Raw genomic sequence first — 25,622 nt, forward strand, 5'->3', positions numbered from 1 at the left:
CCAAAATGTCATAATTTGCATAAATAAAAAGAGAGAAGCGCTCAACCTGGAAACGAACAATAGCATAATAGCTTGTTCTATGGCTAGTTACCACCCAAGAAACAGCCTCTTTTTGCCCAACATGTGCCTTTCACAGAGAAAAACTTTCCTGAAGCATATCAGTCTGATCCTGACTTCACAGTACAGTCCAGCCCCGAAATACCAGGCAATCCTTCTCTGAACAAGAGAAACAGCAAAACCCCAGACGTACGTTTCGGCCTATTGTGGGCCTCGTCAGTGAGGTGCAGCCATATCCCTCTAGGCACACTGAGCAACGGGTCCACGTCTGGATTCCCGCATCACACTTAGGGAGACTTCCCAAAATGTCATAATTTGCATAAATAAAAAGAGAGAAGCGCTCAACCTGGAAACGAACAATAGCATAATAGCTTGTTCTATGGCTAGTTACCACCCAAGAAGCAGCCTCTTTTTGCCCAACATGTGCCTTTCACAGAGAAAAACTTTCCTGAAGCATATCAGTCTGATCCTGACTTCACAGTACAGTCCAGCCCCGAAATACCAGGCAATCCTTCTCTGAACAAGAGAAACAGCAAAACCCCAGACGTACGTTTCGGCCTATTGTGGGCCTCGTCAGTGCCTGGTATTTCGGGGCTGGACTGACCTTACTTGGCGGGATCAGACTGATATACTTCAGGAAAGTTTTCTTCTGTGAAAAGCACACTGGTCTAAAAGAGGCTGCTTCCGGGTGGTAAATCGCCATAGAACAAGCCACTGAGCTGTTGTTCGTTCCTGGTAGAGCGCTTCTCTCTTTGTATGCAAATTATTATGACCCTGGGGAAGTCTCCCTATGGGTGATGGGGGAAACCAGACGTGGACTCCTTGCCCAGTGTGCTTAGAGGAATGTGGCTGCACCTCACTGACGAGGCCCATAGGAGGCCGAAACGATCGTCTGAGGTTGTCATGTTCCTTGTTCAGAAGAGATTTGCCTGGTATTTCGGGGCTGGACTGACCTTACTTGGCGGGATCAGACTGATATACTTCAGGAAAGTTTTCTTCTGTGAAAAGCACACTGGTCTAAAAGAGGCTGCTTCCGGGTGGTAAATCGCCATAGAACAAGCCACTGAGCTGTTGTTCGTTCCTGGTAGAGCGCTTCTCTCTTTGTATGCAAATTATTATGACCCTGGGGAAGTCTCCCTATGGGTGATGGGGGAAACCAGACGTGGACTCCTTGCCCAGTGTGCTTAGAGGAATGTGGCTGCACCTCACTGATGAGGCCCATAGGAGGCCGAAACGATCGTCTGGGGTTGTCATGTTCCTTGTTCAGAAGAGAATTGCCTGGTATTTCGGGGCTGGACTGACCTTACTTGGCGGGATCAGACTGATATACTTCAGGAAAGTTTTCTTCTGTGAAAAGCACACTGGTCTAAAAGAGGCTGCTTCCGGGTGGTTAATCGCCATAGAACAAGCCACTGAGCTGTTGTTCGTTCCTGGTAGAGCGCTTCTCTCTTTGTATGCAAATTATTATGACCCTGGGGAAGTCTCCCTATGGGTGATGGGGGAAACCAGACGTGGACTCCTTGCCCAGTGTGCTTAGAGGAATGTGGCTGCACCTCACTGACGAGGCCCATAGGAGGCCGAAACGATCGTCTGGGGTTGTCATGTTCCTTGTTCAGAAGAGAATTGCCTGGTATTTCGGGGCTGGACTGACCTTACTTGGCGGGATCAGACTGATATACTTCAGGAAAGTTTTCTTCTGTGAAAAGCACACTGGTCTAAAAGAGGCTGCTTCCGGGTGGTAAATCGCCATAGAACAAGCCACTGAGCTGTTGTTCGTTCCTGGTAGAGCGCTTCTCTCTTTGTATGCAAATTATTATGACCCTGGGGAAGTCTCCCTATGGGTGATGGGGGAAACCAGACGTGGACTCCTTGCCCAGTGTGCTTAGAGGAATGTGGCTGCACCTCACTGACGAGGCCCATAGGAGGCCGAAACGATCGTCTGGGGTTGTCATGTTCCTTGTTCAGAAGAGAATTGCCTGGTATTTCGGGGCTGGACTGACCTTACTTGGCGGGATCAGACTGATATACTTCAGGAAAGTTTTCTTCTGTGAAAAGCACACTGGTCTAAAAGAGGCTGCTTCCGGGTGGTAAATCGCCATAGAACAAGCCACTGAGCTGTTGTTCGTTCCTGGTAGAGCGCTTCTCTCTTTGTATGCAAATTATTATGACCCTGGGGAAGTCTCCCTATGGGTGATGGGGGAAACCAGACGTGGACTCCTTGCCCAGTGTGCTTAGAGGAATGTGGCTGCACCTCACTGACGAGGCCCATAGGAGGCCGAAACGATCGTCTGGGGTTGTCATGTTCCTTGTTCAGAAGAGAATTGCCTGGTATTTCGGGGCTGGACTGACCTTACTTGGCGGGATCAGACTGATATACTTCAGGAAAGTTTTCTTCTGTGAAAAGCACACTGGTCTAAAAGAGGCTGCTTCCGGGTGGTAAATCGCCATAGAACAAGCCACTGAGCTGTTGTTCGTTCCTGGTAGAGCGCTTCTCTCTTTGTATGCAAATTATTATGACCCTGGGGAAGTCTCCCTATGGGTGATGGGGGAAACCAGACGTGGACTCCTTGCCCAGTGTGCTTAGAGGAATGTGGCTGCACCTCACTGATGAGGCCCATAGGAGGCCGAAACGATCGTCTGGGGTTGTCATGTTCCTTGTTCAGAAGAGAATTGCCTGGTATTTCGGGGCTGGACTGACCTTACTTGGCGGGATCAGACTGATATACTTCAGGAAAGTTTTCTTCTGTGAAAAGCACACTGGTCTAAAAGAGGCTGCTTCCGGGTGGTAAATCGCCATAGAACAAGCCACTGAGCTGTTGTTCGTTCCTGGTAGAGCGCTTCTCTCTTTGTATGCAAATGAAGCAAGTTGTGTCATTTCTTGTTAACTTTGGTGCCAAAGGTTTTTTTTCTCTGCATTTGCGTCATCTTTGTTTGCGTCATTATTGGCGCCAAAAATTTGTTATATTAAGTCACTCCCTTTTTTGCTCTCTGCTCTCATTTGTTTACAGAGAGCTATGTTGTTTACTTTTTGATTTTATTTCATTTATGTATTTTAGCATAAGCATTTTTTTCCATTCCTGAAACTGCTATTTTGAGGAAATTGGATATTTTGTTTTAATGTTATTTTTTCTTTTTTGTTACATTTTGCAAGATGTCTCAAACTGATCCTGCCTCTGATCTTACTGTAGGAACTAAGCTGCCTGTACACAATTTCTACCAAAGCTAAGTGTGTATATTGTTTAATTAGCTGATTTTATGGGGGATATCTATCAAGCCGTCAACTTTCTTGAATACGACACCACCAATACGCTCGCCTAACATCGCGGCCACGGACCTGAATATGATCTCCATATTTATAAAAAAAAGCCGTGCACCAAGTACGGGGCGATGAGCATTGGACTGTTGTTAAATAACAGTCATCGATCTTGCGTCTATTCGGCTTTTTACCAACTTTATACCCTGTCACAAAATGCCGCCAATATACTAAAATGTTTAACCCCTATCCCGCCGTTCCCGGACCCCGCCGCCACTAAATAAAGTTATTAAGCCCTATCCTGCCGCTTCCGGACCCGCCGCCACCTAAATAAAGTTATTAACCCCTATCCCACTGCTCCTGGACCCTGCCACCACCTAAATAAAGTTATTAACCCCTATCCTGCCGCTCCCGGACGCCGCAGCCACTAAATAAATGTATAAACCCCTAAACCGCCAGCCCCCCCACATCGCAATAAACTAAATTAAGCTATTAACCCCTAAACCTAACAACCTGCTAACTTTAAATTAAAAAAATAAACGCTAAGTTACAAAAAATAAAAAACACTAAATTACGAAGAAAAAAACAAACCACATTATCAAAAGTAAAAAAGAATTACACCTATAAAAAAAAGCCCACCTCCCCCCCAAAAAAAATAGCCTACAATAAACTACCAATGGCCCTTAAAAGGGCCTTTTGTAGGGCATTGCCCCAAAGAAATCAGTTCCTTTACCTGTAAAAAAAATACAAACACCCCCCAACAGTAAAACCCACCACCCAAACCCCCCAAATAAAAAAAATATATCTAAAATAACCTAAGCTCCCCATTGCCCTGAAAAGGGCATTTGTATGGGAATTGCCCTTAAAAGGGCATTTAGCTCTTTTACTGCCCAGACCCTACTCTAAAAATAAAACCCACCTAAAAAACCCTTAAATAAACCTAACACTAACCACCAACAATCCACTTGAAGGATCCATCCAGCCGGCAAGAAGTCTTCATCTGGTCGGCCTCTTCCATCTTCATCCATCCGGCAAAGTCTTTATCCAGACGGCATCTTCTATCTTCATCCATCCGGGGTGGAGCGGGTCCATCCTGAAGACATCCGGCGCGGAGCTCCTCTTCAATACGGTCGCCGCTGTAAACTGAAACTTGAATGCAAGTGACATCAACCAAGATGGCATCCCTTGCATTCCTTTTGGCTGAAAGGTTCCAATCAGCCAATAGGATTAGAGCTGCTAAAATCCTATTGGCTGTTCCAATCAGTCAATAGGATTTGAGCAGCTCTCATCCTATTGGCTGTTCCAGTAGAGCTCAATTCTATTGGCTGATTGGAACAGCCAATAGAATGAGAGCTGCTCAAATCCTATTGGCTGATTGGAACAGCCAATAGAATTTTAGCAGCTCTAATCCTATTGGCTGATTGGAACTTTCAGCCAATAGGAATGCAAGGGACGCCATCTTAGATGATGTCACTTGCATCGGCAACCGTATTGAAGAGGTGCTCCGCGCCGGATGTCTTTAGGATGGACCCGCTCCGTGCCGGATGGATGAAGATAGAAGATGCCGTCTGGATGAAGACTTTGCCGGATGGATGAAGATGGAAGAGGCCGACCGGATGAAGACTTCTTGTCGCCAGGATGGGTCCTTCAAGCGGAACTTCAAAAACTGTAAGTAGATCGTCGGGGAATTAGTGATAGGCTTATTTAATAGACTTTAGGGTGGGTTTTATTTTTAGAGTAGGGTCTGGGAAGGTAAAAGAGCTAAATGCCCTTTTAAGGGCAAAGCCCATGCAAATGTCCTTTTCATGGCAATGCCCATGCAAATGCCCTTTTCAGGACAATGGGGAGCTTAGGTTTTTTAGATAGGCTTTTTATTTGGGGGGGTTGGGTGGTGGGTTTTACTGTTGGGGGGTGTTTGTATTTTTTTTTTTTTTACAGGTAAAAGAGCTGTTTTCTTGGGGGCAATGCCCCGCAAAAGGCCCTTTTAAGGGCCATTGGTAGTTAATTGTAGGCTAGTTTTTTTTTGGAGGGGCCTTTTTTATTTTTATAGGGCTATTAGATTAGGTGTAATTATTTTTTATTTCCGTAATTTAGTGTTTTTTATTTTTTGTAACAGCGTTTATTTTTTTGTGTAATTTAGTAATTTTTAATAAGGTTAAATAGTAGATTTAAATTATTTGAGTAGGGTTAGGTTTTTTTTAATACGTAATTTAGTTAATTTAATTGGTAGTTTAATTTAAGTGTAGTATAATAGTTAAGGTTGGTTAATTAATCGTTTAAAAATAGTTTATTTTAATTCTACAGGTAAGTTTAAATTTATTTGAAGATAGGGATGTGGTAATTTTAATTTAAAGATAGCGGCTTGTTTAGGGGTTAATAGCTTAATTTCGTTTTTGGCGATGTGGACGGCTGGCGGTTTGGGGGTAGTGATGTGGGAGGCCAGTGGTTTAGGGGTTAATACATTTATTTATGTGGCGGGGGGGTCCAGGAGCGGCGGAATAGGGGTCAATAACATTATGTAGGTAGCGGCGATGTCGGGCGGCAGATTAGGGGTGTTTAGACTCGGGGCTTATGTTAGGGTTTAGTGTAAACGTAACTGGTTTTCTACCATAGAAATCAATGGGATATCTGGCAGCATCGAAAATAAGCTTATGCTGCTTTCAGACTCTTATTGATTCCTATAGCATCCGCGGCCTCCAGGGTGGCGGATTGAATACCAGCTACGCTGGGCCAGAATAGCCGCGAGCATACCTGTCAACTATTTGATAACTTTAAAAAAGTGTCAAATAGTGCCGAATGTGTATTCGGAACATCTGTAATGACGTAAGCATCGTGAAGATTTTACAGGCTCCTCCTTTTCAGCCTATGCATTCTCTGGACATTAAATTACTTTCTTGGAAAGTGTTATTTATTTTGGCTATCTCTTCTGTTTGAAGAGTTTCTGTATTGTCTGCTCTCTCTTATGAGTCTCTTTATTAGATTTTCCATCAAGATTAAGTTATTTTGCAGACTTCATTTAATTTTTTGTCTAAAGTTGTGAATTCTAACAACATCAATAAGGAAATTGTTGTTTCTTTTTTGTGTCCTAATCTTATGAATACTCTTGAAAGGTCTTTACATTCTTTGGATGTGATAAGAGCTTTAAAATATTATGTTGAGGCTACTTAAGATTTCAGAAAGATTTCTAGTCTATTTTTTATTTTTTCTTGTTCCAGGATAAGTCAAAAAAGCTTCTGTTTTTTACCTGGCTTTTTGGTTGAGACTTGTTTCAAAAAGCTTATTTGGAGGCGGGGCAGTCTCCTCCTCAGAGAATTACAGCTCATTCTACTAGATCAGTTGCTACTTCTTGGGCTCTTAAGACTGAAGCATCAGTTGATCAAATTTGCAAAGCAGCAACTTGGTCTTCTTTGCTTACTTTTTCTTAATTTTACCATTCTTATGTGTTTGCTTCTTTAGAAGCAGCCTTTGGTAGAAAGGTTTTTTAGGCAGTTGTCTCAGCTTGATTCTAATGCCTTTGATTTGAATTTTTTGGAAATTTTTATGAAAACAATTATTTTTTGGGAATTAATTTCTCAGCGGAAATAGCTGTTTTATTTTATCCCTCCCTCTCTAGTGACTTGCGGACTTCCACATCTTGGGTATTATATCCCATACGTCACTAGCTCATGGACTATTGCCACTTACATGAAAGAAAAACTTAATTTATGTAAGAACTTACCTGATAAATTCATTTCTTTCATATTAGCAAGAGTCCATGAGCTAGTGACGTATGGGATATACATTCCTACCAGGAGGGGCAAAGTTTCCCAAACCTCAAAATGCCTATAAATACACCCCTCACCACACCCACAAATCAGTTTAACGAATAGCCAAGAAGTGGGGTGATAAGAAAAAAGTGCGAAAGCATAAAAAATAAGGAATTGGAATAATTGTGCTTTATACAAAAAAATCATAACCACCACAAAAAAAGGGGTGGGCCTCATGGACTCTTGCTAATATGAAAGAAATTAATTTATCAGGTAAGTTCTTACATAAATTATGTTTTCTTTCATGTAATTAGCAAGAGTCCATGAGCTAGTGACGTATGGGATAATGACTACCCAAAATGTGGATCTTTCCACGCAAGAATCACTAGAGAGGGAGGGATAAAATAAAGACAGCCAATTCCTGCTGAAAATAATCCACACCCAAAATAAAGTTTAAATGAAAACAGAAGCAGAAGATTCAAACTGAAACAGCTGCCTGAAGTACTTTTCTACCAAAAACTGCTTCAGAAGAAGAAAACACATAAAAATGATAGAATTTAGTAAAAGTATGCAAAGAGGACCAAGTTGCTGCTTTGCAAATCTGATCAACCGAAGCTTAATTCCTAAACGCCCAGAAAGTAGAAACTGACCTAGTAGAATGAGCTGTAATCCTTTGAGGCGGAGCTTTACCCGACTCGACATAAGCATGATGAATTAAAGATTTCAACCAGGATGCCAAAGAAATGGCAGAGGCCTTCTGACCTTTCCTAGAACCGTAAAAGATAACAAATAGACTAGAAGTCTTTCGGAAAGTCTTAGTAGCTTCAACATAATATTTCAAAGCTCTAACCACATCCAAAGAATGCAATGATTTCTCCTTAGAATTCTTAGGATTAGGACATAATGAAGGAACCACAATCTCTCTACTAATGTTGTTGGAATTCACAACCTTAGGTAAAAATTCAAAAGACGTTCGCAACACCGCCTTATCCTGATGAAAAATCAAAAAAGGAGACTCACAAGAAAGAGCAGATAATTCAGAAACTCTTCTGGCAGAAGAGATGGCCAAAAGGAACAAAACTTTCCAAGAAAGTAATTTAATGTCCAATGAATGCATAGGTTCAAACGGAGGAGCTTGAAGAGCCCCCAGAACCAAATTCAAACTCCAAGGAGGAGAAATTGACTTAATAACAGGTTTTATACGCACCAAAGCTTGTACAAAACAATGAATATCAGGAAGATTAGCAATCTTTCTGTGAAAAAGAACAGAAAGAGCAGAGATTTGTCCTTTCAAGGAACTTGCAGACAAACCTTAATCCAAACCATCCTGAAGAAACTGTAAAATTCTTGGAATTCTAAAAGAATGCCAGGAAAAATGATGAAAAAGACACCAAGAAATATAAGTCTTCCAGACTCTATAATATATCTCCCTAGATACAGATTTACGAGCCTGTAACATAGTATTAATCACAGAGTCAGAGAAACCTCTGACTAAGAATCAAGCGTTCAATCTCCATACCTTTAAATTTAAGGATTTGAGATCCTGATGGAAAAAAGGACCTTGAGACAGAAGGTCTGGTCTTAACGGAAGAGTCCACGGTTGGCAAGAAGCCATCCGGACAAGATCCGCATACCAAAACCTGTGAGGCCATGCTGGAGCTACCAGCAGAACAAACTAGCATTCCTTCAGAATTTTGGAGATCACTCTTGGAAGAAGAACTAGAGGCGGAAAGATATAGGCAGGATGATACTTCCAAGGAAGTGACAATACATCCACTGCTTCCGCTTGAGGATCCCTGGATCTGGACATATACCTGGGAAGTTTCTTGTTTAGATGAGAGGCCATCAGATCTATTTCTGGAAGCCCCCACATTTGAACAATCTGAAGAAATACCTCTGGGTGAAGAGACCATTCGCCCGGATGCAACGTTTGGCGACTGAGATAATCCGCTTCCCAATTGTCTATACCTGGGATATGAACCGCAGAAATTAGACAGGAGCTGGATTCCAACCAAACCAGAATTTGAGATACTTCTTTCATAGCTAGAGGACTGAGAGTCCCTCCTTGATGATTGATGTATGCTACAGTTGTGACATTGTCTGTCTGAAAACAAATGAACGATTCTCTCTTCAGAAGAGGCCAAGACTGAAGAGCTCTGAAAATTGCACGGAGTTCCAAAATATTGATCGGTAATCTCACCTCCTGAGATTCCCAAACCCTTGTGCCGTCAGAGACCCCCACACAGCTTCCCAACCTGTAAGACTTGCATCTGTTGAAATTATAGTCCAGGTCGGAAGAACAAAAGAAGCCCCCTGAATTAAACGATGGTGATCTGTCCACCACGTCAGAGAGTGTCGTAAAATCGGTTTTAAAGATATTAATTGAGATATCTTTGTGTAATCCCTGCACCATTGGTTCAGCATACAGAGCTGAAGAGGTCGCATGTGAAAACGAGCAAAGGGGATCGCGTCCGATGCAGCAGTCATAAGACCTAGAATTTCCATGCATAAGGCTACCGAAGGGAATGATTGTGACTGAAGGTTTCGACAAGCTGATATCAATTTTAGACGTCTCTTGTCTGTCAAAGATAGAGTCATGGACACTGAATCTATCTGGAAACCCAAAAAGGTTACCCTTGTCTGAGGAATCAATGAACTTTTTAGTAAATTGATCCTCCAACCATGATCTTGAAGAAACAACACAAGTCGATTCGTATGAGATTCTGCTAAATGTAAAGACTGAGCAAGTACCAAGATATCGTCCAAATAAGGAAATACCACAATACCCTGTTCTCTGATTACAGACAGAAGGGCACTGAGAACCTTTGTAAAAATTCTTGGAGCTGTTGCTAGACCAAACGGTAGAGCCACAAACTGGTAATGCTTGTCTAGGAAAGAGAATCTCAGAAACTGAAAGTGATCTGGATGAATCGGAATATGCAGATATGCATCCTGTAAATCTATTGTAGACATATAATGCCCTTGCTGAACAAAAGGCAGGATAGTCCTTACAGTTACCATTTTGAATGTTGGTATCCTTACATAACGATTCAATATCTTTAGATCCAGAACTGGTCTGAAGGAATTCTCCTTCTTTGGTACAATGAAGAGATTTGAATAAAACCCCAGCCCCCGTTCCAGAACTGGAACTGGCATAATTACTCCAGCCAACTCTAGATCTGAAACACATTTCAGAAATGCTTGAGCCTTCGCTGGATTTACTGGGACACGGGAAAGAAAAAATCTCTTTGCAGGAGGTCTTATTTTGAAGCCAATTCTGTACCCTTCTGAAACAATGTTCTGAATCCAAAGATTGTGAACGGATTTGATCCAAATTTCTTTGAAAAAACGTAATCTGCCCCCTACCAGCTGAGCTGGAATGAGGGCCGCACCTTCATGTGGACGTAGAAGCTGGCTTTGATTTTCTAGAAGGCTTGGATTTATTCCAGACTGGAGATGGTTTCCAAACTGATACCGCTCCTGAGGGTGAAGGATCAGGTTTCTGTTCCTTGTTGTGACGAAAGGAACGAAAACGATTATTAGACCTGAATTTACCTTTAGATTTTTTATCCTGTGGTAAAAAAGTTCCTTTCCCTCCAGTAACAGTTGAAATAATAGAATCCAACTGAGAACCAAATAATTTATTACCCTGGAAAGAAAGGGAAAGCAGAGTAGACTTAGAAGACCTATCAGCATTCCAAGTTTTAAGCCATAAAGCTCTTCTAGCTAAAATAGCTAGAGACATATACCTGACATCAACCCTAATGATATCAAAGATGGCATCACAAATAAAATTATTAGCATGTTGAAGAAGAATAATAATGCTATGAGAATTATGATCTGTTACTTGTTGCGCTAAAGCTTCCAACCAAAAAGTTTAAGCTGCAGCAACATCCGCCAAAGATATAGCAGGTCTAAGAAGATTACCTAAACACAAATAGGCTTTTCTTAGAAAGGATTCAATTTTCCTATCTAAAGGATCCTTAAAGGAAGTACCATCTGCCGTAGGAATCGTAGTACGCTTAGCAAGAGTAGAGACAGCCCCATCAACCTTAGGGATTTTGTCCCAAAACTCTAATCTGTCAGATGGCACAGGATATAATTGCTTAAAACGTTTATAAGGAGTAAATGAATTACCCAAATTATTCCATTCCCTGGAAATTACTTCAGAAATAGCACTAGGAACAGGAAAAACGTCTGGAATAACTACAGGAGATTTAAAAACCTTATCTAAACGTTTAGATTTAGTATCAAGAGGACCAGAATCCTCAATTTCTAAAGCAATTAGAACTTCTTTAAGTAAAGAACGAATAAATTCCATTTTAAATAAATAAGAAGATTTATCAGCATCAACCTCTGAGACAGAATCCTCTGAACCAGAAGAACCATTATCAGAATCAGAATGATGGTGTTCATTTAAAAATTCCTCTGAACAATGAGAAGTTTTAAAAGATTTTTTATGTTTACTAGAAGGAGGAATAACAGACAAAGCCTTCTTAATGGATTCAGAAACAAAATCTCTTATGTTATCAGGAACACTCTGAGTATTAGATGTTGACGGAACAGCAACAGGTAATGGAACTTTACAAAAGGAAATTTTATCTGCATTAACAAGTTTGTCATGACATTCAATACAAACAACAGCTGGAGGAACAGATACCAAAAGTTTACAGCAGATACACTTAGCTTTGGTAGCTCCAGCACCAGGCAGCGATTTTCCTGAAGTATCTTCTGACTCAGTTGCAACGTGGGACATCTTGCAATATGTAATAGAAAAAACAACATAAAGCAAAATAGATCAAATTCCTTAAATGACAGTTTCAGGAATGGGAAAAAATGCCAGTGAACAAGCTTCTAGCAACCAGAAGCAAGAAATAATGAGACTTAAATAATGTGGAGACAAAAGTGACGCCCATATTTTTTTAGCGCCAAATAAGACGCCCACATTATTTGGTGCCTAAATGCTTTTGGCGCCAAAAATGACGCCACATCCGGAACGGCGACACGTATGACACCGGAAACAGAAAAAAATTTTGCGCCAAAAAAGTCTGCGCCAAGAATGACGCAATAAAATGAAGCATTTTCAGCCCCCGCGAGCCTAACAGCCCACAGGGAAAAGTCAAATTTTTAAGGTAAGAAAAAATGATTGATTCAAATGCATTATCCCAAATATGAAACTGACTGTCTGAAAATAAGGAATGTTGAACATCCTGAGTCAAGGCAAATAAATGTTTGAATACATATATTTAGAACTTTATTAAAAAAGTGCCCAACCATAGCTTAGAGTGTCTCAGAAAATAAGACTTACTTACCCCAGGACACTCATTTACATGTAGTAGAAAGCCAAACCAGTACTGAAACGAAAATCAGCAGAGGTAATGGTATATATATATATATATATATATATATATAAGAGTATATCGTCGATCTGAAAAGGGAGGTAAGAGATGAACCTATGAAATAGATCCCCTAGAGGAAGACCATTGAATTCAAATAGGCAATACTCTCTTCACATCCCTCTGACATTCACTGCACGCGGAAAACCGGGCTCCAACCTGCTGCGGAGCGCATATCAACGTAGAATCTAGCACAAACTTACTTCACCACCTCCATAGGAGGCAAAGTTTGTAAAACTGATTTGTGGGTGTGGTGAGGGGTGTATTTATAGGCATTTTGAGGTTTGGGAAACTTTGCCCCTCCTGGTAGGAATGTATATCCCATACGTCACTAGCTCATGGACTCTTGCTAATTACATGAAAGAAACATAATTTATGTAAGAACTTACCTGATAAATTAATTTCTTTCATAATTGCAAGTGTCCATGAGACCCACCCGATTTTTGGTGGTTATGATTTTTTTGTATAACGCACATTATTTTTCCAGTTCCTCTTTTTGCATGCTTTTTACTCCATTTTATACACCTCAATTCTTGGCTATACGTTAAACTGAGGTATGAGTGAGGTGGGAGGTGTATTTAGAGTCATTTTGAGGTTTGGGAAACCTTGCCGCCCCCCCCCCCGGTAGGAAAATATATCCCATACTAGCTCATGGACTCTTGCCACTATGAAAGAAATTAATTTATCAGGTAAAGTTCTTACATAAATTAAGTTTTTTTTATTCTGTGAGCTAACCATTTGAACTGTTCTCCAATTGGCGCTCTAGCCAAACGGCACCTCCATGCCCTTTTTAAAACATTGTTTAGCTAGAGTGCCGATTTGAGAACAATCAAAACCGTCAATTCACAAAAAAAAAACAAAAAAACTTTTGAATGAACCAAGAAAATTTAATTTTGACTTTTGTGTTCCTAGATTTGCTATTTCTAGTTAACAGCTGAAATCTTTTTAGTTGCTAGCAGAAGTTAGAGGGTGGAAGATAAAGAGAGAGTGGAAGACAGAGGGTAAAAACAGAAAATCAGGAAGCTGTAATGCTAAAGGGAAATGGATGAACATCTGCTGAGTAGTGAGGGGGAGATTGGGAATTTTGAAGACACTTGAGAGTGATATCTGTGCAGTGTGGGAAAGGTAACTTATCCTTAAAAGCATGCTGTGCCTTAAATATAGGTGCATCTTATATGCTTAAAATATCATTTCAGTTCAAAACACTCTCTAAAATAATACCTTCTGGTTTATCCGGTCCTACACAAAGCTGAGAACTATGACATGGATCATTCTTATAACAACTTTATTATTTTCAATATGTATTGGGCCTTTTTATGGTGACAATAAGAGCATACAGCAAGTATAGTTCTTTTGTAACAAACCTCCAAAGCAAAACAAAGGAAGAACGGCTTAGCTTCCAACAATGACATTACTGGACATGCTTATGAATTACTAATGGATGTTAAACTGAATTTATTGTATTCAATTTGTTATTTTCATAGCAAATATAGATCTTCATAAAGATCTACTCTACCAAAAAAAGTAAATAAATGAAAAACAGAATGATCTTACCCCAGATCTTCATTGTTGCTAATCACCAAACAAGTCTCTGGGAAACAGGCCATATTTCCCAATATCCCCACACAAATTTCCTAAAAACAAGGTAGAATATTACATGGAGATAACGTCAGATCATACAGTGATAACTAGAATTTATAAAGTTATTTAACATACAAATATATTAAAGAGCAAAAAAAAAAAAGAATTATGCTTAACAGATAAATTCCTTTCTTTCCTGGCAGGGAGAGTCCACAACTTTATTCAATACTGTTGGGAATATCAATGCCTGGCCACCAGGAGCAGGCAAAGACACCCCAGCCAAAGGCACTAAATATCCCTCCTACTTCCCCTATCCCCCCAGTCATTTGGTTGAGGGAACAAGGAAAAGTATGAGAAACATTAGGGTATAGAGGTGCCAGAAGAAAAGAAATGGGAAGCCGCCCATAAAAGACAACGGGCGGTGTCGTGGTCTCTCCGTGCCAGGAAAGAAAGGAATTTATCTGGTAAGCATACATTTTGTTTTCTTTCCAAAGACAGGGAGAGTGCACAACTTCATCCATTACTGTTGGTAACCAATCCAAAGCTGTTGCAGCCAAAGCAAACACATCAAATTTATAGAACTTAGAAAAAGTATGCAAGGAGGACAAGGTAGTCGCCTTACAAATCTGATCCATAGAGGCTTTGTTCTTAAAAGCCCAGGAGGAAGTAACTGCCCTAGTGGAATGAGCCGTTATCCTCTCAGGAGCCTGTTGCCCCGCTTTCTCCTAAGCTAAGCAGATGACACTCTTCAACCACAAAGATAAAGAAGTTGCAGTGGCATTCTGGCCCTTGCGTCTACCCGCATAAAGAACAAAGACGAAGATTGCCAGAAGGTAGAATTTTAATGCACAAAAAACATCCAGATTGTGGAGCAAACGTTCCTTCATGGAAGAAGGGTTGGGAAAAAAGGAAGGAACAACAATCTCCTGATTGATGTTACAATCCGAGACCACCTTAGGAAGGAACCCTTCCATGCCTGATCGGCATGGAAAACAAGGTAAAGGGAATCACACTGTAAAACAGAAATCTCAGAGACTCTGCGAGCTGAGGCAATGGCCAACAAAAGAACGGAGCTTGCTGCAAAACACAAAGAACAAGGTTGAGACTCCAAGGAGGAGCAACAGGTTTGAATACAGGTCTGATTCTAGTCAGAGCCTTAACAAAAGACTGCACGTCCGGAAGAACCGCTAATCTCTTGTGCAGTAAAACCGATAAGGCCGAGATCTGACCCTTCAGAGAGCTGGCAGACAAACCCTTCTCCAATACATCTTGGAGAAAAGACAAAATCCTAGTAACCCCCACCTTGTGCCATGGAAAACTATGTTCCTCACACCAGTGCAGGTAAGTCCGCCACACCTTATGGTAAATACGCAGAGTAACCGGCTTACAAGCCTGAATCAAAGTGTCTGACACTATCAGAGAACCCTCTTTTGGATAAGACTAAGCATTCATTTCCACACAGTCAACCTCAGAGAATCTAGATTTTGATGTAGGAATCGACCCTGAATTAGAAGGTCCTTCCGATAAGATAACCTCCAAAGAGGGGACGAGGATATGCTCACCAGATCTGCAAACCACGTCATTCGAGGCCAAGATGGTGCTATTAGAATCACTTGGGCTTGCTCCTGCTTGATGCGAGCCACTACACGAGGTAGAAGAGCCAATGGAGATGTATGAGCCTGAACCTCCATGGAACCGCTAATGCGTCTACTAACTCTGAGGATTCCTCGATCTCGACCTGTAACTGGGTACTTTGGCATTGAGAAGAGAAGCCATGAGGTTAATCTCTGGCAACCTCCATATGACAGTTATGTCTGCAAACACCTTGGGTGGAGAGACCATTCCCCCGGGTGAAAGGATTGTCTGCTGAGGAAGTCTGATTCCCAATTTTCCACGCCCAGGATGTGAATCGCGGAAAGAAGGCAGTTGTGGGCTTCCGCCCATTGAAGAATTTGAGACACCTCTAACATTGCTAGGGAACTTCTTGTTCCTCCCTGATGGTTGATGTAAGCGACTGAGGTTATATTATCTGATTGGAATCTGATATACAGGGCAGAACCAAGCTGGGGCCATGCCTTTAGCACATTGTGAATCCCCCGAAGTTACAGAATATTGATCGAAAGAGTAGATTCCTCTCGGGACCACGTCCCCTGAGCCTTCCTGGGACTCCAGACTGCTCCCCAGCCTGAGAGGCTGTGTCAGTAGTCACAATCTTCCAGGACGGTCTCAAGAAGCACGTGCCTAGAGACAGGTGATCTTGATAGAGACACAAAGAGAGAGAGTCTCTTGTCAGACTGTCCAGAACAATTTGTTGAGACAGGTTTGAGTGATCGCCGTTCCATTGCCTCAGAATACGTAGTTAAAAAGGTCTGAGATGGAAGCGGGCAAAAGGAATAATTTCCATACAAGATACCATGAGCCTAAAAACCTCCATGCACTGAGCCACTGATGGCCTTAAAGTGGCTTGGAGGGAGAGACATGCTGCTACCAGCTTGGAATGTCTCTGATCTGTCATAAAAATCTTCATGGACACTGAGTCAATGATAGTACCCAGAAAAAACACCCTGGTACTGGGAACCAGAGAACTCTTTTCCAGATTTATGTTCTATCCATGTGACCAAAGGAGACTCAGAAGGGAATCTGAGTGATCCCTTGCCAAATGAAAAGATGGAACTTGTACCAAGATATCATCCAGGTAAGGCACCACTGCGATACCCTAAGATCTGGCCACTGCTAGGAGAGCTCCCAAAATCTTTGTAAATATTCTGGCAGCTGTAGCTAAGCCAAATGGTAGTGCTATGAACTGGAAATGCTGGTCCAGAAAGGCAAACCACAGGAACTGAAAATGATACTTGTGGATCGGAACATGAAGGAATGCATCCTTTAGGTCAATTGTAATCTTGAATTGTCCTTCCTGTATCAGTGGAAGGATCGATCTGATAGTCTCCATTTTGAATTAGGGGACTCTGAAGAATTTGTTGAGACATTTCAAGTACAAAATTGGGTGACAAGTTCCCTTCTTTTTTGGAACCAAGAAGAGGTTTGAATAAAACCCTAGTCTTCTTTCTGAGGCAGGCACTGGGACGATTACTCCCAAGGAGGAGAGATCTCGGACGCAATCTAAGAAGACTTTCCTCTTCTCTGGTCTTGAAGAGAACCTGGAGAGGAGAAATCTGCCCCTGAGAGGATGAGATTTGAATCCTATCCTGTATCCCTGAGATACCACGTCTAACACCCAAGGATCCTGAATGTCCTGACCCCGGGCTTCTGAGGAAAAAAAAAAAAAAAGACAACTTGCCCCCTACTCGATCCGATCCCGGATCGGGGACCACCCCGTCATGTAGATTTGTTATCTGTGAGCTTCTTGGTCTGCTTGGACATGTTCCAAGACTGAGAAAGCGTCCAAGTGCCCTTGACTTGGCAGATGATGGAGTTATTTGCTTGTCTGAGCGAAAGGAATGAAAATGAAAGGAAATGATATCCCTTAGGTCTGGTTTTCTTATCCTGGGGTAGGAAAGCACCCTTCCCCCCAGTAACCGTGGAAATGATTGAGTCCAGACCTGATCCGAATAAAATCTTTCCCATAAATGGTAAGGAAAGAAGTCTGGATTTAGAGACCATATCCGCTGACCAAGACTTTAACCAGAGGGCCCTGCGTGCTAGGACCGCAAAACCTGAAGCCTTGGCATTCAAGCGAACAATCTGCATATTCGCATCACAGATAAAGGAGATGGCTATCCTTAGCGCCTTGATCCTATCCTGAAAATCCTCAAGAGGAGATTCAACCTATTATTATTTCTGATAGAGCTGCTGCCGGCTGGAAAAGAAAACTCATGTGCTGAAACATTCTTCTTAAATAGTTTTCTAGTTTCTTATCCATAGGTTCCCTAAAAGAGGAACTATCCTCTAGAGTCATAGTAGTATGTTTGGCAATAGTAGAGATGGCTCCATCGACCTTAGGAATGGAACTCCACAATTCCAAATGTGAATCAGGAACTGGGAATAAGGCGTTCCAATCCTTTCCCATTTATTCGCAATAATCTTCGCCATTCTAAAAGGGACCGGAAAGGTCTGTGTAACCTTCTTGACCTGGCAAACCCTATCTAGTTTTGGAATCCTAGGCTTCTCAGCAAGCTTAGCTTCTGGAACCTCTAGCGTAGATAAAACCTCCTTTAAAAGAAAACAGAGATGTTCAATCTTAAGTCTGAAGTTAAATTCCTTTGCGGCAGGAGGCTTAACCTCTGAGGTTTCTGACTCAGAAAGTTCACCCTCTGACGCAACAGAGGTTAACTAATCCTCAGAGAGATGAGACTGACTAGCTAGATCTGACTGAAAGGAAGGGATATCTCCCAAATCAGCAGTACTGTGTTTAACCTTTCTCTTGCGCTTTCCAGAGATAGGTAATGCATTAAGGGCCGCAGACACAGCAGATTGCAACTGCAAAGTAAAGTCAGCTGGAAAAAACCCACCTCCAACAGGAGGATTAGGCATGCCGAGGGGAACTGCATGTAAATGTGAGTTAAATCCGGCTTGCGGAGTGAGGGTAGGCATCACCTGGTCTTGGACAAGAAAGTCCTGAGAGGTGTAGGGCTCAGAGGGGATAAGCTTGTCAGAGGTGTTAACAGTTTTAGACCCCTTCCTCTTGCCTGGGGGTTGTTCTAAAGTCTAGGAACAAAATTGAGCAGGGGGACAAACCATGGCCTCCTCATAATATATACAATTATTGGTAATAGATATAGCAGACACATAATCCTCTGAAGGGTTAACCTCAGTATCCACCATAACTGGATATTGAGTCCCAACGAAAAAACATAACAGTTAGGTGTAAAAACAAAATTAAAAAAAAAAAGAGAGGTACCTCTACCCACCCTAGGGCTAGGGTTCTCACCATCTCCCAGAGGCCCAGACCATAATAAGGACTCCCCTTAGTGCGACAAGCAACTCTGCTGAGAAGGAGAATCAGAGCTGCAAAACCGGAAGAATCGCACCCGGTCACATGATGCGCAAGATGAGACTGCTCCCACTGTATTAGAAAAGCGCTCAAAGCTAATAATAGCTGCACAACGTTAAAAATAAACTATTCTAATCCAGCGTTCCTCTGCCTGATTTAAATCACCCTTCTGAGCCATAACCCCTTTCACAAGTGCTCCGTTATAAGGAGCTAAGCGGCAAATAATTTTCCCAACTGGTCCCATAAATTATCTCCCTCTAAAGGAGATACTGTCCCCAGATCCTCTATAGGTTGCTGAGTGTCACACTGTGACCAAAGGTGTCCCTGACATAAATCATAGGGGAGATATGGACCCTAATAGGCACATTCCCCTAAGAAAAAAAAGAAAAAAAGACTCACCTTCCAGGATCCATGCTGTGGCGCAGACACAGCATCTCATGGTGTGAATGTCTTTCTGCGTTGCCTGACAGGGACCTGAGTGATAAAGAATAAACAGTGTAACTCATTAACACTGGTTATTCAGGGGATGTTTGTTATAATTCTAGATAATCAATCTGAGAACGTTCCCTGTGCATCTAGACTCTAACTTCCATCACTACTCTCACTGAGAGATTTACATGATTACTTGAGAGAAAAAAAAAACACAGCCCTTTCTTGAAGGGAAAATACCCATTAAAGGACTGTCAATATCTTCTGACACTTTTCTCTGCTATCCTCCTTTAGTGACGAAAGGCAAAGAATGACTGGGGGGATAGGGGAAGTGGGAGGGTTATTTATAGCCTTTCACAGGTGGTCTTTGCCTCCTCCTAGTTGCCAGGTGTTGATATTCCCAACAGTAATTAATTAAGTTGTGGACTCTCCCTGCCTTTGGAAAGAAAAGGAATACACCCAAGTTAATCAGTTTGGAGACTGAAACAAGACTAAACAATTTGGACACCTACACAACTATGCCATATTATATAAGACCAAATAGAAACCTTGTGGAGACATACTGTAGTATTAAGGTACTGGTGGGTTCAGTACGAAAGCTACCAATATGAGTTGGCAGCAACACCTCTTAAGCCTAATAGTCAGCAAAACTTCTTCGGAAAACTGCATATGAAGACTCAAAGTCATTAAATAATGCAAATTAGTAAGGTGTTCATTTATTGAAAGTTTTCTAGAATACAAGAAATGGAAAATTTCCACCAGAAAGCAGAGAAATTACGTGAATGTAAACATAAAAGTAAGCATTCTTCAGAGCTTGTGATCAGAAACTGACCAGACTCTAGCTCTATCACAAAACGTACTGGGATCAAAAAAGGAGGGGAACTAACAAAATCTCAGCCTGATCCAAGAGAAATGTGTTTGTCCAAGCATGTGAAAGGTTTTTCTAACAAAACGTTTAACCTTACGTTTAAGCAAGGCCAGTGAGATCTGACGTGCAGTTTCCTCTTAGTCTTTTGAGGAGCTTTCTTAAAAGAATTACAGTCTGAGTATTGCTCCTACAAATCACTTTAGGAGCAGCCTTTGGTTTGGTCTTCTTAGAATTGCGTGTAAGATCAGAGCTCTCAACCTCACTACCTGACCGACAAATTATATGTTTTAGGAATATTAGAAATAATACATTTAAAGCCAATACATTTAAAGTATCTAATTTATTCAATATTTTCGCTGATTGCATATAAAAAATACACATACATATTATTACTGACGCTGTCACCTATCAATAAAAAAATCATTGAATGAGATTTAAACCATAAAGATTGTGACTGTAGATAGTAAATACTGCAGTTTTAGCCTAGAAAAAGGCAAAAAAAAAAACAAAGAAAATGAAAAACTCAATTAAAAAAATCCTCTGAAATTTGACTAGAGATAACTGATGAAATAGGAAACATCCTTGAGCCTATATACATCATTATAAATGTGTTAACTTGTCACCAATTAAAACTTCCTCTTTGAATTGTAAATGCAACAACACTCTGTGAAGCAGTTAATCACATAATATTAATCTGTTAGGTATTCAGATAGCCTTATGCTTCTACCGCCTAAAGTTTCAGGGAGAAGAGACGTCAGAAGAAACGGTCTCTGCTTCAGGGGATATGGAACTTAAGGAAGTATAGGTAGTAACACCATAATAAAGTGAACTAATAAAATAGCAAGCTATAATAATACTTATGCTTTGTGAGAGGGCTGCTCAGCACTCTGATAAATATGCTTCAACAGTATTTTCTGTAAGGATGAGTCCAGAAGAGATACAAAATCAAGATTATCTTGCCTGAGCCCCCCACAAAACACATAATAAAACTCAAAATGTCTGTCTATGACATTTAGCTTTACATACTGTACACAATTTCACCTTACTAGATGATGATTTTATTACAAGACCAGAGACTCCTATTTTTATGCATTACTCTTTCTTTACTACTCAATGCAGCCTTTTAAAGAACAAGATATATAAGATAAATAACATACACATAATAAGAACATAACATAGACTTATTATAGTGAGAAAAAACAGCCAATCAGCACAGAGCATAGACTATAAACAGAGCACCCAATTAACATACTTCCTCTTTCTTTTTGCTGCTCACTCAGATAAGTAGTGCAGTCATAATAATAATAATAAAAACGTTTATCATTACTGTCTATATAGATATATTTTATCCCCTTTAACATTGTTTCTGTTTACTGTTTATTTTCGTTTTGTAACTATATCTCCTTGTTTATCCCAATGTATATATTTTTTTTCCGGTTTTGACTTTACATATATTTTAAATTTGTGTAACTCTATTATACCTTTTCTTTTATCACCTTCTAGCGTTTTATTCCGCTTTACTGCTCCGTTATTTGCACAATATTTTCCCCCCTCCTGCATGGTTTTTTCCTCTCAGTCCGATCGCCATTTTGTGGGCCGTCCCCTTCCCGCCCATTACCGCTGACGTACTAACCCTGCCTCCTGTCAGCTGTACCTCTGCTGTTAACCGAGTGGTAACTTTGTGTCTTTTCCACTCGGTCCTGACATTTCTGACATTTATAACATTGAGTGTTTCTTCTCAGCTTATGTTGCCATCTTCTGGCATTTATACTACATTACAGTCATATTTATTGTAAATTCTGTGTTAATCGTTTTAGCTAAGTAATTGAATCAAACAGTTTTTACCTCAAAAAATATTTTATTTACCCTCTCAATAGTCTGTTTTGCCAGACTCTTTCAATTATATATATTTCAAGTTTTATACATAAGTTTTCCTATAAGGGAGATTTTGATAATCAAACCAATTTAATATTTAATTTTACCTCACATTGTTTTTTGATAAAACATTATAAGCAATGTCTGAAACTCAATCTAAATCACCTCCCTTGACCTTACATACAGTACAATCTATGATTGATTCCTCTATGAATAATTTATTTAACAAAATGACCTCTTTGATGGGAGAGAAACAAAGAAAAATATCTTTAAAAAGAAAGAACCCATCTATTGCCTATAAAGCAAGCAAAAAACTTATTGAAAAGTCTCGCCAACTTTTAACTGAGACTAATATTCCTCACAGCAAAGGAAGAAAAACCGCTGTTAGTAGAACCCTGCACCCTGAGGGTAACCAAACAGGGGATACTCATGTATGCAAAAAAATTAAAATTTAAGTCAAAAAATAATATTGATAATCCATCTTCAGATTCTGAAGAATCAGATGGTGACGAATACACTGATATTAACTCAGACAATTTCAATGAATCGGATAATTCCGATGGCTCCCCGGCCGCTAAAAAAACGAAAAAGAAAGCTAAAAAATCTTTTGAATACAGTGAGGACGAAGAGGACTTTTTAGATTGTTTGGGTAACCCTAGGTTTAAACCAGACGACTTACACCATCCCCGGTCCGCCGAGTGGTGTCCCCCCCTGGATTTAGCTAAATTCATTGACCATCAATTACGTAAACCCCTAAAAAAAGCAAACCCGCAACAAAATGAAAGCCGAATGTCCTCGTCCCCTGTTACCAAAGAATGCTTCCATCACACCTGAAGTTGACCCCAAAATTTTAAAATTTATTGGATCCCCAGGATATAAACTGAAAAAAGGAATAGATAGATCCTGGAAAATTTGCCAAGATAAACTTTTAGATTCAGTTGGTCCCCTCACTAAATTATTCGAATTATCTGAACAAGGCGTAGCCAAAAAACATAATTTATGTAAGAACTTACCTGATAAATTCATTTCTTTCATATTAACAAGAGTCCATGAGCTAGTGACGTATGGGATATACATTCCTACCAGGAGGGGCAAAGTTTCCCAAACCTTAAAATGCCTATAAATACACCCCTCACCACACCCACAAATCAGTTTAACGAATAGCCAAGAAGTGGGGTGATAAGAAAAAAAGTGCGAAGCATATAAAATAAGGAATTGGAATAATTGTGCTTTATACAAAAAAATCATAACCACCACAAAAAAGGGTGGGCCTCATGGACTCTTGTTAATATGAAAGAAATGAATTTATCAGGTAAGTTCTTACATAAATTATGTTTTCTTTCATGTAATTAACAAGAGTCCATGAGCTAGTGACGTATGGGATAATGAATACCCAAGATGTGGATCTTTCCACACAAGAGTCACTAGAGAGGGAGGGATAAAATAAAGACAGCCAATTCCTGCTCAAAATAATCCACACCCAAAATAAAGTTTAATGAAAAACATAAGCAGAAGATTCAAACCGAAACCACTGCCTGAAGTACCTTTCTACCAAAAACTGCTTCAGAAGAAGAGAATACATCAAAATGGTAGAATTTAGTAAAAGTATGCAAAGAGGACCAAGTCGCTGCTTTGCAAATCTGATCAACTGAAGCTTCATTCCTAAACGCCCAGGAAGTAGAAACTGACCTAGTAGAATGAGCTGTAATCCGCTGAGGCGGAGTCTTACCCGATTAACATAGGCAAGATGAATTAAAGATTTCAACCAGGATGCCAAAGAAATGGCAGAAGCTTTCTGGCCTTTTCTAGAACCAGAAAAGATGACAAATAGACTAGAAGTCTTTCGGAAAGATTTAGTAGCTTCAACATAATATTTCAAAGCTCTAACAACATCCAAAGAATGTAACGATTTTTCCTTAGAATTCTTAGGATTAGGACATAATGAAGGAACCACGATTTCTCTACTAATGTTGTTGGAATTCACAACCTTAGGTAAAAATTCAAAAGAAGTTCGCAACACCGCCTTATCCTGATGAAAAATCAGAAAAGGAGACTCACAAGAAAGAGCAGATAATTCAGAAACTCTTCTGGCAGAAGAGATGGCCAAAAGGAACAAAACTTTCCAAGAAAGTAATTTAATGTCCAATGAATGCATAGGTTCAAACGGAGGAGCTTGAAGAGCTCCCAGAACCAAATTCAAACTCCATGGAGGAGAAATTGACTTAATGACAGGTTTTATACGAACCAAAGCTTGTACAAAACAATGAATATCAGGAAGAATAGCAATCTTTCTGTGAAAAAGAACAGAAAGAGCAGAGATTTGTCCTTTCAAGGAACTTGCGGACAAACCCTCATCTAAACTATCCTGAAGAAATTGTAATATTCTCGGAATTCTAAAAGAATACCAAGAAAAATGATGAGTAAGACACCAAGAAATATAAGTCTTCCAGACTCTATAATATATCTCTCTAGATACAGATTTACGAGCCTGTAACATAGTATCAATCACAGAGTCAGAGAAACCTCTTTGACTAAGAATCAAGCGTCCAATCTCCATACCTTTAAATTTAAGGATTTCAGATCCGGATGGAAAAAAGGACCTTGCGACAGAAGGTCTGGTCTTAACGGAAGAGTCCATGGTTGGCAAGATGCCATCCGGACAAGATCCGCATACCAAAACCTGTGAGGCCATGCCGGAGCTATTAGCAGAACAAACGAGCATTCCCTCAGAATCTTGGAGATTACTCTTGGAAGAAGAACTAGAGGCGGAAAGATATAGGCAGGATGATACTTCCAAGGAAGTGATAATGCATCCACTGCCTCCGCCTGAGGATCCCAGGATCTGGACAGATACCTGGGAAGTTTCTTGTTTAGATGAGAGGCCATCAGATCAATCTCTGGAAGCCCCCACATTTGAACAATCTGAAGAAATACCTCTGGGTGAAGAGACCATTCGCCCGGATGCAACGTTTGGCGACTGAGATAATCCGCTTCCCAATTGTCTACACCTGGGATATGAACCGCAGAGATTAGACAGGAGCTGGATTCCGCCCAAACCAAAATTCGAGATACTTCTTTCATAGCCAGAGGACTGTGAGTCCCTCCTTGATGATTAATGTATGCCACAGTTGTGACATTGTCTGACTGAAAACAAATGAACGATTCTCTCTTCAGAAGAGGCCAAAACTGAAGAGCTCTGAAAATTGCACGGAGTTCCAAAATATTGATCGGTAATCTCACCTCCTGAGATTCCCAAACTCCCTGTGCCGTCAGAGATCCCCACACAGCTCCCCAACCTGTGAGACTTGCAACTGTTGAAATTACAGTCCAGGTCGGAAGAACAAAAGAAGCCCCCTGAATTTAAACGATGGTGATCTGTCCACCATGTTAGAGAGTGTCGAACAATCGGTTTTAAAGATATTAATTGATATATCTTCGTGTAATCCCTGCACCATTGGTTCAGCAT

General features: G+C 40.7%; 1 protein-coding gene across 1 annotated transcript in view; it reads right to left on the reverse strand.

Annotated features, from left to right (window-relative positions):
* The window catches only part of SAAL1 (serum amyloid A like 1), a 219,370-nt gene that overhangs the window by 136,302 nt on the left and 57,446 nt on the right, over positions 1–25,622 (reverse strand). The window contains 1 exon segment of the mRNA XM_053720661.1: positions 14,007–14,086. Coding sequence (XP_053576636.1) covers positions 14,007–14,086 — 80 coding nt within the window.

Source organism: Bombina bombina, chromosome 7 (assembly GCF_027579735.1).
Source record: "Bombina bombina isolate aBomBom1 chromosome 7, aBomBom1.pri, whole genome shotgun sequence".
Classification (NCBI taxonomy): domain Eukaryota; kingdom Metazoa; phylum Chordata; class Amphibia; order Anura; family Bombinatoridae; genus Bombina; species Bombina bombina.